At 40.9% G+C, this 20,379-nt stretch overlaps 1 protein-coding gene across 5 annotated transcripts in view; it reads left to right on the top strand.

Annotated features, from left to right (window-relative positions):
- FOCAD (focadhesin) overlaps nucleotides 1–20,379 on the top strand; it is a 297,831-nt gene that overhangs the window by 168,574 nt on the left and 108,878 nt on the right. For all 5 annotated transcript variants that reach the window (XM_026506454.4, XM_048223032.2, XM_044386894.3 and 2 more), the window contains 3 exons: nucleotides 12,307–12,441; nucleotides 15,974–16,024; nucleotides 16,790–16,873. In XM_026506454.4, coding sequence (XP_026362239.2) covers nucleotides 12,307–12,441; nucleotides 15,974–16,024; nucleotides 16,790–16,873 — 270 coding nt within the window. The remainder of the gene's footprint in view (nucleotides 1–12,306; nucleotides 12,442–15,973; nucleotides 16,025–16,789; nucleotides 16,874–20,379) is intronic.

Below are 20,379 nucleotides of genomic sequence, written 5' to 3' on the forward strand. Positions count from 1 at the left end.
GTTATAACCGAGGAAAAGATTAAAAATCACCTCTAAACCACAGGTATAGAACGAAAAAGAGATCATACTATGTTGGCAGGATGTGTTAGGTGTTCTTTTGTAATGTGTTCTTTCGGCTAGCAGTTTACCAAGTCATGGTGGTAATCTACTTCAGACATGGATTTGAATGAGCACATGGCTGTAACATAATGAATTTCCTGTTGTGGGATACTTAAATTATTTACTGTTTAGTTTCGATTTTTTTTCCCCATATTGTAAACCACACTGTGATCACTGTTTTTTGTGTCTTAATCTTTCTTTATTATTTAGCAGATGTACATTTCTGATGCAAATGGACACTTAGGTTTGAGAAGAATTTGGGGGGTTAGCATTACATTTCTATATTCTTAATTTTTAAAAAAAGATTTTTATTTATTTATTTGAGAGACAGCATGAACCAGGGGGAGGAGCAGAGGGTGAGGGGGAAGTAAACTCCCCACTGAACAGAGAGCCCGATGTGGGGCTTGACCCCAGGACCTCCGGATCATGACCTGAGCTGAAGGCAGCTGCTTAACCGACTGAGCCACCTAGGCGTCCCTGTATTCCTAATTTTTTAATAATAAACAGGAGGCTTAAACAGAAAGTGGTTTAATTTTCCATTTGGATGGAAAACTTTAAAAAGACTTTATTCCTGGCAAAGCCAAAGGACTCATCCCATACTCCTTTACCTTCTCTTGAGTGTAAAATGCCACAGAAAGCTCCTTTTTTTTTTTTTTTTTTTTTTTTTTGGTTTTTCTTACAACCCTCTCCCTCCTCTCCTGGACTCCACGGCCCCATCCTTTCTTGGTTCTCCTGTTCTGTTGACATTTCTGTGATGTCTAAATGGGGAGTCTGTCAATGGATGGGGGCTCCCAAATGTGTGGTGACGATCAGGGGGGCGATGGTGCGGGAGGTGAAAGAATTCCCCCGTGGCAGAACAAAGGAGGTAGAAGTTTATCGAACACACTGCCCGGGAGCTGTGGGCAGGACAGTAGAGAAGAGACTGTAATGAGGCAGTGGGCAGGGGCTGTTTTTAAAGAGGAAAGATGAGCGGGGCGCTGGGTGGCTCAGTGGGTTAAGCATCTGCCTTCGGCTCAGGTCATGATCCCAGGGTTCTGGGATCGAGTCCTGGTGGGCTCCCTGCTCCTCGGGGAGCCTGCTTCTCCCTCTTCCACTGCTCCTGTCCCTCGCTCATGCTCTCTCTCTCGCTCTTTCTCAAATAAATAAAATCTTGAAAAAAATAAAATAAAGAGGGAAGATGAGGTGTGGTGACGTTTGTCATTTTCCCCTTTTTGACAGCTGTGCCTGGGTGTAAGTAGCCATTGGTCAGTTGGGGCCAGTGGCTGTTTTGAGGTGGGTCCCCGATGGGCCCAGCTGTATCAGCCTGGGGATCGCTGTGGTCCTTTCTACATTCCATCGCTCAAGCCTATTTGCCTAAATGTGGCCTCTACACTTTCTTGCTGCGCCCTTTGTTTCCTCATTGTCTCAATATTCTTTCCCGTGGCAGGTGGACTCTTGAAAATCACCAGTCTATCTGCTCTCCCCCAGCAATTGTAGCTGCTTTTCTCGAAAAGTCCCTTTACCATTGCTGGAGTCCTGATGTTTTCCTGGATTTTCTGGTATGATTATTCCATGGCAAAACAGACTGCTGAGAATAATTTAAGAAGACATTAATAGCTCATTTAGACTCGTGGAGTCCTCACATATAATTTCAATTCTTGAACTCCTTGGTGCTTGCCGAGGGGTGGTCTCGATTTGCTGTCTCTCCGGAGACCGGGGCCCAGGGACTGGCACCTACACTCTGCAGTGAGGAGTTCATTCACGCTGCAGCGCACGAGGGCCACACGAGGAGCGGGAAGGCGTTCTGGGGGAGAGGCCAACGTGGGTAGTTTGGCATGAGGACATTGGCAGGTCTTCACCGTCCCCGCGTCCCCATATACTCCTCCCTAGCACTTCTCTGCCTGAAATCATGCTGTGTCTCCTTTTCCGACTCTCCAGAACGGCCCCCTCTCCACTGTACAGAGGGATGGCATATTTCTACTTACTGTAAATATTTCTTCGGTCATTTTCTGAGGTGTAAAACCTCCAGGGCATCAAACAAAGGGACAGTTCGGCATACTGATTTTAAGGAAGCATTTCTTAATTAAGTCACCATTCCTCCCTTCCGCACGAGTCGTGCCATTTCTGATGTTTGGGTGTGTTCTGGTTTTCTTTCCTACCTCTTCTGTGTGCTGATGATCCCCGTTTGCAGTATGTAAATGCTGTTTTCCTCATCAGCTGCTCTCGTGACACAGCGGCAGAGTTGGGTGGTTAGTGACAGAATGTGTGGTCCTCAGCGCCTAAAACGTGGACTCTCTGGCGCTTGGCAGGAAAATCTCCAGCCCTGTTCTAGCTGGTGCTGGGCCAGTTCACAGCCTTCATTTGTTCAGCACGTTTGTTTGAGGGGAGTGCCAAGCCGTGTACTAGCTCCTGCCTTTGTCGGGAAGGAAAAACGGTTTATACCTGTTAAAACCTTGTGAAGGGGAACCATTTTCGTTGTAAACCAGTGGCTTTTTTGCACGAAAGAATAATTCCTAAAGAAGGCCTGCTAAAATTCCCTCTCTCTCTCTCTCTCTCTCTCTCACACACACACACACACACACTCACACACTTGTAGATTACGGCTTTTGCCTTTAGTTTTCATTAAACAGGGGCTTGTTTGTTTCTTTGGGAAGGGGTCCCACGTGTCTTCCTTGTTATCAGGAAGTTGTAGATGAATTTTTTTGAGTTATTCACACACATAAGACTGATCTTCACTCTTGTTACCCACAAGGAATTCGTGAGTCGGGTTATCCTCAAATCTGGATAAATAGAGTGGGTGGGGGAGGATAGAAGAGTCATTTTCAGTGAACATGTAATCAGGTTACATTTCAGTAATGGCAACATTGGTTATTCAGAAATGTTTTCACGGAACTCCATCATTGTAAAGGGGACTAAACTCGGTAGGTATTTCTAAAAGCTTCATCTGTGCCATTTAGAATTGTTCTGTGAAGTGTTTTTAGAGCCTCTGTAGTGACTGCTTAATTCATCCATTATTTTTGATGCCTACCATGTTGATTTTTCAGTATGTAATGGCACTGAACTATTTCTCAAGCTCTTTCTACAGTGCACTCATATTAGTCCCTTTAGCCCATTTTAAAATTTAGATGGGGGATATTTTACTCTTGCTGCCGGAAGATATTTGCTTTCAGTTCTGTATCTGGTGATCAACTTTTTAGCAATTTGGTGGTTTTTTTTTAAGCTATTTTGATTGAATTTCTGTTTGTTTGTTTTTTTACTACCTTGAGATCGAAACCTCCATTTATCTTAACAATGGAAGGACTGACCTTTTAAAAAAAAAAAAGAAAAGATTCCCTCTGGTTATTGGGGGGGGGGGCTGAATAAAGCACTAATCATTTTGTTATCAAAGGAGATTTCTGACGTATTCTTAACTGTGAGTTTGCTCGTTCTTGCCGGAAGAATGTCCAACATGAAGTAGATAATTAATCCGGACAGAATCTAGCAAAACGGAAAAGTGAGCATCCCTTCGGGGAGCTCTGTGTGTCGTTCTTTCTGTTCCTGCCGAGAAATCAATGGCGTTTGCATCGGAAGATACTGTTCCCAAGGGGAGGTAGCTGGGGCAGCTGCAACTTCTCACATGGGGGAATAAAAGAGAAACTTAAAATCCCTGGCCGCTGAGGAGCGAGTCCCCTGGGCGGTTTGATAATCTAGATCAGTCTGTTTAAGAAATGCTTCTCTGTTGAATTATCCGTCTGCACTACAAACTGCCAGTTTTCCAGAAGTGCGGAATAATGTGAAAGGTCTCTGTAGTCCCTCTTTCAGAGACGGCATTAGAGAGGTTAGGCATTGTTGATATGAGGGCAGCCTTACCACATCGAGTACAAATATTTTTGATTTACTGAGCCACAGTTTGGAATTCAGATATGTGCTTCTACACTATGTGCCATGAACAGGACAGACACTGAGCACCCGGAAGAGACAGTCATTGGAATTACTGTCCTTTAGATTATCAAGGACTTTTAAAAAGGCAACTCGGTATTTCTGTTATTTTCTCTGACACTGCCTTGGTCATCAACTAGCCTCAGGCATGAAAGGACTGTAAAATTACTTAAATAAACCTGTGCTAGTCATTTTTTTTATACTTATAACCTTTAACCCCGTATTATTAGAGTAAGAAAGGGTGTTATTTTTCTCATTGTTTCTGCCCCATTGATTGTGTCTGCTTAAACTCCCTCTTATCTCCCATTCTTGGATTTTTTGTAATAGAAGCATCCTGTTTTATGAATCGTGTGTGCTGAATTAGCTCAAGAGGACTTCACCGCCTGATGATGACTTGAGTCCTTTAATTATGAAGGCAGTTTCTTTTACCTTCATTATGAAAAGGTCAAATAAGGCAGTTTTCATTGCCTGAAGGTTTTTGGTTTTGTTTTGTTTTATAAAGCTTTCCGTCTGTTGGAGTAAAGAATCAGGACAAAAGGAGTAGGCTGTTCCCAGGAATTTCTAGAAATAGCTTTTGGAAGTAAAATTAGAAGATAGCTTTCTGTTCCCCTGTGAAGGAACAAAGTCATTCTTATGGCACAAGAATTAGAAGCAGAGGCTTTGATTCTTTGGGGATTCATGATTTTTTCCCATTGGTTATAACAGCAATAACTATCTTTCACAGTGTACGAAGCACGTTTGCATACAATCGTCCCAACGTTGCCTTCGCTGTTAACCTTGTGCTACATAAAAGCAGGTGTTGCTACTATTATTTCCGTTTTGCAGCTGGGGAAACAGATTGAAGGAGATTAATGATTTTGCCAGAGTCACTCAGCTACCAAATGAGAGAGCCTGGGGTTTTGACTCCAATCATGCGCTCTTTCGAGTGTACCACGCTGCCCAGGGCCTTCTTACTCTGTGCTGTTTAGTGTTGCTAAGATTCTGGGGGAACAATGAGAGGATGAAAGTATCCTTCTCCCTGAGAAACACAAGTGGCAATAAAATACGCATAATGGAAGCGCTTAGAATGAGATGTATTCTGTAAAACTCATAGACAAACTGAGCAACGTGTTCTGAGTAATTTGTACATAAATATTCATATGCTGTAATGTGCTTAATGCCTAGGTGTTCCATCTATTTAATTTAATTCATATATTCTTGTTTCTTTTGCCCTTACTAGTGAATTCAGTATTGTGAATTCAGTATTACAGGCTGATAGTTTCCTCAGACCTTTAAGATGTTACTGCATGGTCGCTGGTCTTGTTAATTTTGAAGACTGTTGTTATTCTAAATTGTTCCTTTACAGACAGTCTCTATTTTAAAAAAAAAATTTTTTTAAATAAAATTTTATTTACTTGTCAGAGGGAGAGAGAGAGCGCACAAGCAGGGGGAGAGGTAGGCAGAGAGAGAAGCAAGCTCCCCGCTGCGCAAGGAGCCTGATGCAGGACTGGATCCCAGAACCCTGGGATCATGACCTGAGCCAAAGGCAGATGCTTAACCGACTGAGCCACCCAGGAGTCCCCGACAGTCTCTATTTTTTGATAGTCTCTTTTTTTTTCCACGTTCGGCTTTGAAGGTTATCTCTTTGCCTTTGGTGCTAAACAGCCATCTTATAATGTATATAGATGTAAGCTTATTTTTATTTTCCTTGCTGATGATTTAGAGAATTAATGTCTTTCATGGACTTTGGAAATTCTTTTCTTTTTTTTTTTTTTAAAGATTTTATTTATTTATTTGACAGAGAGAGACAGCCAGCGAGAGAGGGAACACAAGCAGGGGGAGTGGGAGAGGAAGAAGCAGGCTCCTAGCGGAGGAGCCTGATGTGGGGCTCGATCCCATAACGCCAGGATCACGCCCTGAGCCGAAGGCAGACGCTTAACCGCTGTGCCACCCAGGCGCCCCTGGACTTTGGAAATTCTTAGCCATTATTTCTTTAAGTAGTTCTTTTTTTTTCTGTTCCTATTTTTTATCCTTTTATTTTGAAATAACTTTAAAGCTACAGAAAGGTTTCAAAAAATAGTAGAGAGAGGCATATACATAGAATGGCATATTATTTAGCAACAAAAAAGACTTAAGTACCAATACCTACTATATCAAGGATGAACCTTAAAAGCAATGTACTGATTGAAAGAAGCCAATAACAGAAGACCATATATTGTATGATTTCCTTTACAGGAAAGGTCTAGAAAAAGCAAAGTTAAAGAGACAGAAAGTAGATTTATGGTTGCCTAGGATTGGGTAGGCTGAGGGGAAATGAGTGATGAACGATCATATCGATTGTGATAATGGTCATACAACTTTGTTATCATACTGAAAACCATTGAATTGTATGCTTTAGGTGAATTGTATGTGAATTATATCTCCAAAGAGCTGTTGTAAAAAAAAAAAAAAAGAAAAGAAAAAAGAAGAAAAATAGTATAGAGAGTTCTTGTGTATTTTTCACTGTGCTTTCCCTAATGTAGCATCTTACTGTCATTACTGTAAGACAGTCATCAACTCTAAGAAATTAACATTGGTATAATGCTATGAGCTGGACTACGGACTTTATTCAGGCTTCATAGTTTCCCCACTGAAGTCCTTTTTCTGTTCCAGGATCCAATCCAGGGTCTCATGTTGCACTGAGTTGTCATGTTCCCTGGTTCTTCCCATCTGTGCCACTTTCTCAGTCTCCTCTACCTGCGCGATGCTGACCCTTTCAAAGGGTCCTGGTTAGGTCTTTGGTAAAGTGTCCTTCAATTTGGGTGTATAGGTGTTTCCTTGGGAGTAGATGGAGCTTATGCATTTTTTGACAAGAATACTCCAGAAGTAGTATTTCTCAGCATATCATATCAGGAGTACATGGTGTTGATATGTTTTATTACTGGTGATATCAACCTTTATCACTTGGTGATGTTAACCTCAATCATTTGGTTAATGGGTTTCTCCACATCACAGTTACTGTTCTTTCTTCTGTAATTAACCCATTTCTTGGAGGAGATACGTTGAGACCATCCAGTTGTCCTGTTTGTCCTCATGCTTTGCCCACTAATTTTAACATCCATCCACAGATCTTGCCTGTGACAATTACTCCTGTGGTGTTTGTCTAATGGTGATTTTTTTTCTTTCTTTCATTGCTTCTACGTTTTTCAGTAGGAATTTTTCTGTAAGGAAGTGCTGTTCCTTCTTTCTTATTTGCTTATTTATTTATCAATATATGCCTCTGTGGACTTAAGGGTTTCTATTTGGCCATTGGGAGCACTTTGAGATTGGCTCCTATGTACTTTCAACAAGTCTACATCCTTTTTTGAACACTCCCTTACTTCTGGCACCGTAAGATGTTCTAGACTTCACTTATATTTTTCTTAGTCCAGTCCTGGAATCAGCCACTTCTCTAAGGGCCCTTCTCAAATGAATCTCCTCTGAGAACTCTTGATAAACATAAGAAAGACAACCTTTTTTGATACTCCCTGACTTTGAATTTCTTTTTAGGTTTATTAACTCTAATCTCTCTGGTCTATATTTAGGATAATTTCCTATCTGTTGGGTTAATAATTTCAGTGATTATATTCTTCATTTCTGGAGATCTTATTTGGTTCTTTTCCACATTTGCTTCTTCTTTTCCATCATGCCATATTCTTTTACTAGTAATTAAATGCCTTGTCTGAAATCTTTAATTCTTACAAGTACTTTTGTATTGCTGTTGTGTTATCTGAAGGTCTTAGATGTTTAGTCCTGCTGTTTCTTGTTTTTGTTGATTCCTTCACGTTGGACTGTACCATAGTTTTTGAGAATTTTTTAACTGTGAACTCCTTTTTAGAGGAGCTTATTTTATTTCATTTTTCTTTGTGAGCCATTTGGGCTATGTGTTATAGGAATACCCTTTGAGAGTGATCCGGGTGCCCCCTAGCTCACTGCTGTTTTTTATGTTAGTGTCTCAGCTCAGTGGTTTTTAGTCCAACCATTACACTAAGGATTCAGCTCTTTTCAAGGGAGCTGTTTTGTTTTGTTTTTTAAGATTTTATTTATTTTAGAGGGAGAGAGGGAGATAGAGTACGCACAAGTAGGGGGACCAGAGGGAGAGGGAGAGAGAGTCGTAAGAATACTCCCCACTGAGCACAGAGCCCATTGCAGGGCTTGATCTCACGACCCTGAGAACATGATCCTGAGATCATGACCCCGAGATCACTACCTGAGCTGAAACCAAGAGTTGGACGCTTAACCACCTGTGCCACCCAGGCGCACCGAGGGTGCTGGTGTTTTGTGAGGGTCTCAGTTCCAGCCCCCTGCCTTCTACAGGGCTCAAGGCAGTATCTCCTCTTTCCCTGTGGACATTGAAACACAAGCTGTTAGGTTATGGAAACCGACAACTTTCTTACAGTCGCTCAGTGTAGTTATTTGCCTCTTTGTTTCTGGCACTGGGTAGTTAACACCCCCCCACCCCCATTCCCACCCCTGCCTTTTTTCCTTTCCAGCTCAGCTGTATAGAACAGAATTTCCCTCTTTATCAGTCACTTCAGGTGCGGTCCATCACATTCCTAGAGACAGATGTCGATTTGTTTTCTGAAAACAGACAAGTGATTGGGTAATGAATAGTAGAGGCAGAACAAGCCAGTAAAGGCCAGCACCATGAACCTTACTAATCTGATATAATTCGACAGATTGTTCAGGTCACTTCCACAGGGTTCCAGGAGATGGATATAGCAAGATGGTAATAGATTACATTCAAGGAGCCCCCAGGGTCAAGAGATCTCTGCGGTGTAGTGTGAAGAATAGCCCAGGTTGGGAAGGTCAGGGAAAGCAGCCCTCTTTACTAGAGGCTTCACTGCTTCTGATTATGCGGGCAAGCCTGGGTTTGCAAATACTCCCTGCAGGTATACCTTGCTTCTGTGTAAGGCCACAGTTCCTGGCTGTGGTTCTGAAATATCTTCTCATAGTCCATATGTACAGTCCCATTTCAGGCCTTCACTTTCAAACGTTCTAGAAAGTAGACTTTTTTTTTAGAAAAGTTCTGTGAACCCTTGAATAAACTTGGAGGATGTAGCCTTCCTGCCCACCCACCACCCATGGAAAGGGCAAGGCCCTTTTTGTACTTGCGTCATCGGCGGCCAGGCAGCCTCTTTGTCCGTCTGCAGCGTGCATCAGAGCATCTGTGAGGCCCTACCTCCTCCTGGCATTTTGACTGCTAGAGACACTCAAACGACAAGGCTGTTGTTGACCAACCTCACATCTGAGTTATAGTACTCTTCTTTTCCTTGCAGGATCTTTCTCTCTGGATGTCTTCCCATCAACTCACATTAGACATATCTCAAATGGGACTCATCTCTAGCTCCATCTCCTACAAATGTGCTCCTTCTTCCAGTCCCCCCCTACTTTTTAAAAGAATTTATTTATTTATTTGAGAGAGAGCAGAGAGGAGGAGCAGAGGGAGAAGGAGAAGCAAGCTCCCTGCTGAGCAGGGAGCCCAACGTGGGGCTCGATCCCAGGACCCTGAGATCATGACCTGAGCCAAAGGCAGATGCTTAACCAACTGAGGCACCCAGGCGCCCCTCCCTCCTTTTTTTAATGTTACTTTTTATTCACCCAGGTCTTTAGGTGCAAAACCTTTCCCTTCCAGATTCATTCTCCAGGTTCTTTTAATTCTTTTATTTCCCCATTTTTCGCTTTAGCATTCCTCAGCTTCCAGTCCCATGAGTAGTTGATAAGTACAGAGAATCTGTTCTATGCTTCTTACCACGCAAGGTGAGTGGAATGAGAACTATAAGACATGACCATTATCTTCAAAGAACTTAATATCTACTTGAGACAACTTACGTTCACGAAAATGGTGAATAATACTAGACAGTATATAATTAAATGCTAAATTGGATGGTGCAGAGTATTAAGTGTTAGAAGGTGGAGGAAAGAAAGGGATAAAAGGAGGGCTTGAATTGTAAGAGAAAGCCTCATTGTGGAATTGGGGTTTGAACTGGGTCTTGAAACCCCCTCAGCTGGAATCGGACGGGCCTGTCAAGTGAAGAGAAAGCACAGACAGTTAGCACACTGAGCGTGAGACTTGGGGAAAATGTTTGCAACGCTGTATGTGTTGGAGACCAATGAGAAATAGGAATTAGTGAGGTTGGGTGACTGCTTTGACTTTGGCTCTAAGACTCCCAGAAGATTCTTTCAAAAGTAGCATTTTAATTTTGATTGTTTAATTTCGATTGTTCAGAAACCACTAGAGGCTTCCTTTTCTTTTCTTTTCTTTTCTTTTCTTTTTTTTTTTTTTAAGATTTTATTTATTTATTTGACAGAGACAGAGACAGCCAGCGAGAGAGGGAACACAAGCAGGGGGAGTGGGAGAGGAAGAAGCAGGCTCATAGCGGAGGAGCCTGACGTGGGGCTCGATCCCAGAACTCCGGGATCACGCCCTGAGCCGAAGGCAGACGCCCAACCGCTGTGCCACCCAGGCGCCCCTTCCTTTTCTTTTTTGATTCTGATTCAGACTCATTTTGGGATCCTAGGTCCTTTCTGATCTGTCAGCGTTTCCTCACTGGTACTTTCACACCAGTTTTGTGCCTACAACTCGCTTTCTCTGTGTTTTGACTTACGCTTTCCACTTGCTCAGGGAGTGTCTGCCTGATTTCTGTCTATTCCTTCTTCCAGTCCCATCTCTAGGCTTCCTGGTTCTTGATGTTTTCTCTGATGACCCCCACCCCCAGACAGCACTTTACGCCCTAGTTCCTCCTGAAACTCTTTTCTATTGAAAAGAGTTTAAAATCTAATCATATACTTTGCATTTCCTGATAATTTAGAATTATACACATTCTCTTCCTTTTCAGTAGGTGCTAAATTCTTTGAGATGTTCGATTATGTTTTATAGTCCATTGTCCCTCTTAGTACTATATGCTACTCTGGGTATATACTCGATGTTGAATTGATAGCTTTGAAAGAATTAATTTATCTTTTGATTGCAAATATCAGTGATTTGTAATATTAGAGCTACTTTGTATAAACGTGCCTACTGACATGCCTGGCACACAGTATTCCCCTTGGTAAATGTGAATTCGATCCGAATTTGTAGTGGGTTCCAAGCCAAAGAACGTTTTTCTGCTGTTTCACGGAAAGATGAAAGTAAGAGCAAAAGCGTCAAATCCAAGTGTTCTGAGATATTCCTTCTGCGGTCTCCTCTTTAAGCCTCTCCATAATCTATGTTCTTAAGTATATATTATTCATTTATCTTTGACATCCTTTCACTTACTACCTTATGTCGTTTTTCCTAAATAATTTATGTTTGTAGATAGAGATGAATTGTGTGTGTTAATTAAAGCTTAAGAGAAGAGATGGGGAGTATTTTAGAAAGATTGATCCTTGTTAAACTGTCTAATTGATCTATGTTGGCACTCTTCTTGCCTGGAGTTTAAAATTTTAATAAAATATCTTTAAGTGAAGAAATCATCTGTTGTAGTTGGAATCGAACTTAAGACATTTGAATCTCCAGAAAACCAGATAGTGAAATGAACTAAGAACACTTGGTTTAGAAAATTGGGTCGAGTTAAAAATAACATTTTTGTTGGGCTGTAGTTTTATTTTATCATTTAACAGCCTCTTAAAGAATCTGAAGTGACTTTTAAAGCAAAGTTTTAAAGTATTTTATTTATTAGGTTAGTTAGTTTAGTTGGTTTAATTACTTAGTTAGTTAGTCAGTCAGTCAGTCAGTAAGCTCTCTGCCCAACCTGGGGCTTGAACTTAAGACCCCCACCTCAAGAGTCGCTTACTCTACAAGCTGAGCCAGCCAGGTGCTCAAATTATTATTTTAAATAATACAGCTATTCTCCTGCCTCCTTTCAATGTTTGTAGGATGACTTAAGGGTGTTCAATTTATATTTACTAACATCTCCATTTTGTGAGGGCCGATGCAGTTCTAGCAGAGCTGGGAAACTACAGAAGCTGCGGATACCTGCTCTAACATTAGCTGACCTCAGACAATGGCTCTTCAGCCACACACTAGCTCATTTAACTCACGTGTGCTCCTGGGCACGCATGCGTGTGGGGGGGGGGCGCGGGGAGAGTTTTATTTCCTTGGTTAGCAAAGAAGCTGTCATGTGGCTCAGGCTGGATCTTCTTCAACCACAGTTTACGTTGGTTTTAATCCTTTCTTGTGAGGAGTGATACCTTATCAAGTCTTCACTTCTGGGAATGTTCTTGTTCTTTCCTGGTTTCCTTTCTCAGGAAAGATAGTGCTCTGTACTAATGGCCTCCTATCAGTTGGGATTGTGTTAGGCATTGACGTTGACGCTCTCGTTTGCTTCCCAGGTCGTTTGCATTCGCTCCGCTTGGAACGCGCTGTCCCCAAAGCTCAGCTGCGACACGAGACCTCTCATCTTGAAGACCCTCAGCGACCTGTTTTCTCTCGTTCCTTCCTTAACAGTCAATACAGCTGAATATGAGGTACGCATTTGGAGGTCAATAAATGTTCTCTTTCTACATTGGAAGGACATGGGCTTTATAATAACTTAGGGGAAAAGATATTCATAATCTTTCTTTGCCAAAAATCCTTTAACACTTTTTGTTCTAAGGACATGGTAGCTTTATGGACTGCCAGAAATAGGAGAGTATCCACCCTTATCAATTCTGTGTCTTTAAGGGTTATTCACCTAAAGGATATCAAATTTTTATTATGAGAATATAGCCAAGATTTTAAAAAGTCAGTATGTAATAAATACATAAGTACAATAAAAAGTCAGTATATTAAAAATAGGGTTTCTAAAATAATGGAATTCTGAGGCCCAAAGTTTAAATTTTAGTAGTGTTTTTAGTTCCCAAAAAATGTCACGAAGACTTTAATAAGGCAGGGCAGAATCTCCCATGGTGTAGACATATTGTCATTTGTGTGTTGCTTCTAGGTTTCCCATAAAGATTTGTTTTTACACGTCAGTTCACATTTCCTGTATACATCTGTACGATGAGGAAGATTGTAAAATCAGTCTATCTTAGGAGAGGAAAATAACTTTCTGAGCTGCTCGATTTTTATCGTTGCAGTGAACTCAAACGCTTGGTGAAAGATGCTTTGCTCTAAGAGCCATATATTCTGTGTAACATTTTCTGTGTTCTCTCTTCTGAAATGAGGGAAATGAGAGGGTGGTGAATTCATGTACGGGTCCCCTTTTGTAGCCATAGTCCCTCTCACGCTTACCTTTTTTCTTTCTCCATTAAAGCGCAGCAATTGATTTCACTTGAAATCTTCATGAACTTTTTGTTTGATTTAGTGCTTCACAGACTTTGATAAACTACCTCCCCCACAAGAATCCAATAATAGTCCCTTACCTGCTTTAGATTACGTGATACGGCAGGACTATAAGATAATACTTCTTCTACTCTTTCTTAATGCTGCACAGCGAATAAAATCACATTTGTCCTTCCGAAGCTACGGTACCTGGCTTAGTGCCTGGCACGTAACATACATTCAGTAAGTAGTTACTGAATGATTGAACCGATATAGGATGAGTTTATTCTCATATTTGGGTTTTTGTTTTAGGGTAATAAAAAAATCGATTTGAGACTCCTAGAGTGTATAGTTCACCAACAGTCTTTGTTATGGAGACTGTTATGATACATACACTTACGTTGTCTGAGAGTCTGCTGGGCTACCGATGAGGAGTTAAGACTAAAAGCCAAAGTGAGGACATGTTGTGTTTATTTTCTGTTTTCAAGACTGAGCTCATATACCTTTGTATTGCTTGTACTTTGAGTTCTTCAGATTTTATTACAGGTTAATTTATGAACTGGTTTTTGTATTGGTTTCTTATGTTTGCTTATCAATGACTGTAAAAAATTTTTTGGGGTGTGTGTGTGGGGGGGAGGACACTTAATTTTTTTTCTTCTTCTTCAAATTTACATTCTTGTCCACCAGTGTCTTATTTTGATGTATTTTCATGCTTCTGTTAGTACTAAGGTTCCTCTGTTGCGCACACAGACTGCTTTGGAGCCGTGCTCTCCATCAGTTTCCTCCCAGTAAGGGGGGGCCCTTCAGTAACCATAGTCCACTTGGAAGCAGAAGTCAAGCAATATGGAGAGAGACTTCTGTCCATCTGTCTCGCTCTGCCTGTCTTTCTGTCTCTCCCTGTTCCTCTCTTTTCCCCCATCTCCCCCTCTCTCACCCCCCAGTCCCATCCTTTCTCCTTCCCTCTTTTCCTCTCTCCCTATTTGTGTTTAAATCATGTGTTCTCTGTGAACTGCTTATAGTTAGGATGTAATTTTCCCAAAGCATTTCTTAGGGCTTTGTTCTTCCCGGTCACCTCAGCATCTTGGGTTTGCCTAGAATGGCATCCAGCCTCTCTATACCTAACTAGTCAGGCCTTTTAGAATCTGGCCTCACTCTACCTTTCTGCCTCCTGCACTCCAGGAAAACTAACCCGCTTGCAGTGTTTTTTTTCTGCCCCCAAACATTTCCATTTCTTTTCCTTTGTGCACGTTCTTCTGTCTGTCAGAATTGCTTTTTTTTAAATCCCTAATTTAAAAATCTTTAAAAAAAATAATTGGTTTCATTCATCCCCTTTTTTGCAGATTTTTGTGCAAGCAGGAGTCTATTGCTATAGACTTGAGTCTTTATACTGTTCTTTATACTGTTCTAAGAACATTTATTTCTGTTTTATACTACAGGTATATGTATATGTATATATATTATTTTCCCCATTAAACTATAAGCTTGTCGCAAATAGAGACCATGTTTCAATTAGTGTATTTTCTGAATGGCTTTGCTAAGTGCTTGTACATCCATTCATTGACTCAGAATATACTTAGTAAAACTATCCTAGGCTTTAGAAATACTAATACATAATAGATATTCTTTTTAAGTACCCATTATATTCCCAGCACTCTTCTCATTACTTTATGCCAATTTGTTCTAATATCTCACAGGAAGGTATTATTTTCATTTTAGAGCTAAGGAATCTGAGGTTTTGAGAGGTATATCCATTCATTAAATATTTATTGAGTACCTGCTACATGCCAGATAAGTAGTTTGAATAACGTAGTTTCTAACCGAAGGCTGGTGTCTGAGCCTGGGACATTTAGCTCTATAGCCACTGTTTCCCCATTATGCCAGATTGTCAGTCCCTGCTTTTTAAAAGCTCAAAAGTTGGCAAAAGAGTTGGACATAAGCAATAATGATTATAATAACATTTGATGAGTATATTTAATCAGAGGGCTACGAGAGTACGGTGGTGGAAGTGACTCACATTCTAGAAGGAATTGAATGAAACCTTACTTAGTTGGTGCTATTAGACTAGGTTTCTAGAGAATTAAAAAAATGTTGCTTCTCACTGAAGTCTAAGGATTAGACTATACAAAGACAAGGAGGTATAGAAGAACCTTCTGTGACTTAGAAGGGCAAGAAGTTAGATGTGATGGAAATGAAGAAGACGTGGAGCCAATGTTGGAAGATAAGTGGCTTTTTGAGCTCATTACTTATTAAATATTTGTCATTTGAGGAACTGGGCTTTATGTCCTTTACTTTTCTGGGGTTTATGGTCCAGGCTTTTGAAATGCAAAAGAAAGTCAGTGTCCGAAAGTGTGTGAATCTAGTAGGGAGTTAACCACACACACAGAGAAGCGGACAGGATGCTAAAGTGTGCCATGGGCCATGTGGCCACTCAGCGAAGGGAGAAGTCCCTTCCGGGTAGAGGATCAGGGACACGGAAGAGGAGAGTGAGATTTGTTCTGCGTGGGACTTGAGACATCAGCCAAAAAATAGCTGGGTTTCTAAATTTCATAATATTAACATTCTGTGTGTAAAATGTCCATGTGTTTCCGTGATGCATCCCTTCCTGTGTTCACTGTGTGAATGATGGGTAAGTGCAGGTTAAGTCCATCACAAGTGGTGTAATTTTGAGTGATTTCATTTTCACTGTTTGCTGATTCAGATTGCTCCCAGTTTTGTCTTCATCTTAACACTTTATTGTGATGTTTGTTGGTTTTTCAGAATTTTAAAGTTCAAGTCCTCAGCTTCCTCTGGACCCACACTCAAAACAAGGTACTGTCGCAAGGGTGTCAGTGACACGGAGCGAAGCTGAGAAACAGCTGTGAAATAAGACTCTGGCAATAAAACATGTACCTAACTTGAAATGATGGCTTCAGGATCTTAAAAGAATTGTGACGTTAATGAGTTGGGGTTTTAGAGATTCTCCATTTATGCCCCTTAATACATTTTTGTCGTGAAGTACACTTCATTAGTTTGTGTTACTTTGTGAAGCTGACAGATGTGAAGAGAGACTGCTGTCGTCGTCCCATGTTTTGTTAACGGCCCTTCCCCTTTCCTGATTTGCCCCTCCCCCACCAATAAGCACATCAAGCAAACAGAAAGTCCAGTTCATTTTTTAGACATCATTTCCAGTCAAGGAGTACAGGGAAGAGGGTGTCCTTCTGTGATGTTATACTGGACTCAAGAGTGTAGGAGCTGAGATTCCCACGGGCCAACTTTCCCGGTTAGTAGCCGGAGAATCCCCACCTAATTCCAACCTATCAGACTCCATTCCACATCAAGGGGACCTGCGCGATTTTGAGTTACTTTTTGTTTACTGTCCAAACTAGGATAAAAGTTGAGTGCTTCTGCCCTCTCTACCCAATGCTGATTTCTCTCTGTTTTTAGTTGGGACATAGTAAGCACGGCTTGAGTAGCCTTTCCAAAGCACTGACTCTAGAACTTTGAGATGGGTGCGGGAAGATTTTCTTCCTTCCTCCAGAGGTGATGTGTAATGTATGTTGTTCCTTTTGTTTGTCTTTCTGGTGCCCTGTCTAGGACCCCGTTGTAGCAAATGCTGCGTATAAATCTCTGTCGCGCTTCAGTGCGGGAGAGCACACCATTCTGCATCTGCCTGAGGAGGTAGGCCTTTCTGCCTCTCACTGCTGTCTCTTCACCGCTGGGTTTTATATTTATTTGTATCTCCTCCCTTAGAAGACTCTTACCCGATGGCTGTACCTCTAAATATGTGGTCCATGAGAGCTAAGAGTTTGCATTTATTATTTATTTAATCTGTAAAAGACCGTAGGGGTTGTAGACCTCACAGATAATGGGTGTAGGACCGCACGCCCGCGCCCCTGCCTTCCTCCAGAAGATCTGTAGCCCCATAGCAGCTGTTTTGCCCAGTTGGTGTCCCACCTTGGACTTTAAATCCAAGCATGGCCTGCATTGACTAAGGTTCGTGCAGCCTGTGCAGCCCAAGTGTGATACAAAATTGAGATGTCACGTAAAAAAAAAAAAAAAAAAAATCTGCTATTTCTTAGTTTGCTATGAAAAGATCTGTAGGTTAGCCCCAGGGAACTAGATGAGGAAAGTATCACTCTTTTAAGGGTCAACACACTGTGGGACACTATCTTGGTTTTTAGATTAAAAGCATACAGCCGTTTCTATTACCTACTGAACATAACCAGCTGTAAATTATTTGGTTATATTAAGGAGCTAAGTGTATGACTTCACATTTCGTGTTACTGCTAATTCAAATGCGTACAAATGTTTATCGAGTGCCTGTAGAGTGTAAGGCAGACATTGTGTTAGAAGTTATGTTACCCAGAATCTGTCCTTAGGTCAAATGGCTTAAGAAGTTTTGATATAAATTTCTTGGTACCCTAAGGTATTAAAATGGGTTGACTTTTTCTTTGGGATTTCATTGCCAGTAGGAACAAGGCAGACCTGTGTGGATTGACTTGAATTGGAGGGACCAATAAAAGGTTCTTGTGAAACCAGATCCTGAGTCAGGCAGGATTTCTCATGTTGAGGATGCAAAGACAGATTGGCCAGCTCATCGTTGGTTAACACAAATGAGTTCTGTGACTCATCAAATTAAAAAAGATGGGACTTCAGACTGCGCTGTGGTGACTAGCAATACTCATACCTTCTAGAAAGGAAGGAAGGAAGGAAGGAAGGAAGGAAGGAAGGAAGGAAGGAAAAGGAAGGAAGGAAGGAAGAACAAGAAAAGAAAAGAAAAGAAAAGAAAAAGGAAAAAAAGCTACTTGTAAATTTTGTATGCAGACTACCAGTAAATTGGCTACAACATCTGCAAAGATACCTTTTATTATTATTATTATTATCTTAATGACCAATTGCTAAGTTAGATCACAGCATAATAATTACCTTTACTTTTAGCTATTCCTCATGAAATACTCCAGCTGGACTAGTAGGTTTCATTAAATAACTCCCACATATTCTTGACTGTTTAGTCTACCCTTTTACATATTGATATATTTATATCTGTTCCGACTTTGGCCTTCTATTCAGTTTCTGACTGTGCCTTTTAGAGTTTATGTGCCCTTTAGAGTTTATGCTCAGGTAAGTGTTCTGCTCCGTCAAATATTAGGTACTTTCTTAATCTAACTCTTTAGTATTCTCTGATCCCTAAGGAGCCACAAATAGCTCTTTATACCTTCCAACGTAAAGGGTAGTGATAGAGTTGGGATTTCTATATAGGCTTGGGTTTTCACCTTTAGAGTGTGAAGAACTGTAAAGGAAATGTCTAAAATGTATCCTTTCTCTGCCGTGCTTTTCAACCTTTTTTCTACCCTTACCTCCTTCTGGGATTCGGCTTATTCCCCAAAGTAACAGTGGTTCACTGTAGTGAATGTTCTCAACTAGGTTTAAGATGAGGGGACATAAGTGACTTAAAAGAGTCTGTCTTTGACCTCCAGTTTCTGATGTAGGTAACCTGCCTCTTCATGGAGAATTATTGCTTACAAGACTGCAGAATGCATTCTTCTTTTTATTGATGACTGAGTTTCCCTTTGGCTGTTTCAATACCTAAGGGCTAAAAGTCCAGAAAATGGTCAGTGTGTTCATATTCCAAACAAGCCCCCAAAGGCTAAGGATACAACTGAGTCAGGTTCCCACCTCTGGTAGTTGATAGCGGTGCGGTGAAACCGAGGCTCATTTTCTCTGAAACCATATTTTCAACGATTTTAAAGTCCCTGACAGGTAGGGTCTCCTACAGTGTAAAAACCAAGATTCTTGCTGTTAGAGATACTCCCTCTGCACCAAGGCTCACTCACAAAACTGAAGGTTACCTCTGTACCTTTCTAGTGAAAGTATACCCACATTCTCTCGGTTTGTGGAAACTTGTGAAATAATCTTTTAAGTGAGAGTGCTGTCAATTTCAAGTAGAAAGAAACAATAGAAAGATACATTGTATCCTTATCGACATTGCTACTTTTGCGGATAATTCAGCTGCTGGGGTAAGTACTACTTCTGTTTAAATTTACTAAAGATAGATTTCTTGTTGACTGATGCATCAATTCAAACTGTGAAACTTGTCGAGAGGTCACAGGTTGATAGAACAAAAGGTGTTGGGGGAGTGGCAGACATCGGGTAGGGCTGAATGAAACATTACATGTAAGGTAGGATGGAAAATGTGAATGATTAGTAGAGCTGAATAAGATACCATGCGAGTTAGGGATTTGCGTATCAAATTCATTAACTCCGGTTTCTTGTCATTGGTTTGCTATTAGAAAGTTCTGTGGGATTATTAATGACAGACACTTCACACTTGCATCGGTTTAGCAATTATTTATTGAACATACACTAAGTACTAGGCCATTTTATAATCTGGGAATGTTGAATGAATCCATATGTTTTGTTGGTTGGTAAAAGTGTCATTGTTAATCACTTGAAACGTGCAACTCTGAAGTTGGTCAAAAAGTTTCCGGGGGGTGGCGGGCGCCTGGGTGGTGCAGTCGTTAAGCATCTGCCTTCGGCTCAGGGCGTGATCCCGGGGTTCTGGGATCGAGCCCCACATCAGGCTCCTTCGCTATGAGCCTGCTTCTTCCTCTCCCACTCCCCTGCTTGTGTTCCCTCTCTTGCTGGCTGTCTCTGTCAAATAAATAAATAATATCTAAAAAAAAAAAGTTTCCGGGGGCTTTTTTGAGGACTTGTTGATTCCAATGTCAAGAAATGGACACAAATGATTTTTAGTTTGTATTTTGTTGTTATTCTGCTTAGCTATTTATCCTTCTCCTCTGCCTTCCTTAATGTCCCCGCTACCAAATAAAACAAAACAAAAACATGCAAAACAGAGAGAATTGTTACTCTGGTAAAACAATCAGTAGTGGATGAACCTTTAGGTAGAAGATTGAGTCTCATCTCTGACTTGGGTTCATTAAAAAAATATTTAGTTGTTTAAAAATTAAACCTTTTATTTTAGCGATCTTAAGATAGATTGTGTTATTGATTTCTGGAGTTAATTTTAGAAGTGAGTAATATAAGAGAACTCATTATGCATCCTGGGTTGGTATTAATATGGTGTAACCTGTTTGGCTTTGATTTAGGTGAATGTCACTGCATTCATCAGAAGCTGTTGCTCTTCTTAAATAAATTTATGCGGATACTTGACGTGTTCTAAATAA

Source organism: Ursus arctos, unplaced genomic scaffold, assembly GCF_023065955.2.
Source record: "Ursus arctos isolate Adak ecotype North America unplaced genomic scaffold, UrsArc2.0 scaffold_18, whole genome shotgun sequence".
Classification (NCBI taxonomy): Eukaryota; Metazoa; Chordata; class Mammalia; order Carnivora; family Ursidae; genus Ursus; species Ursus arctos.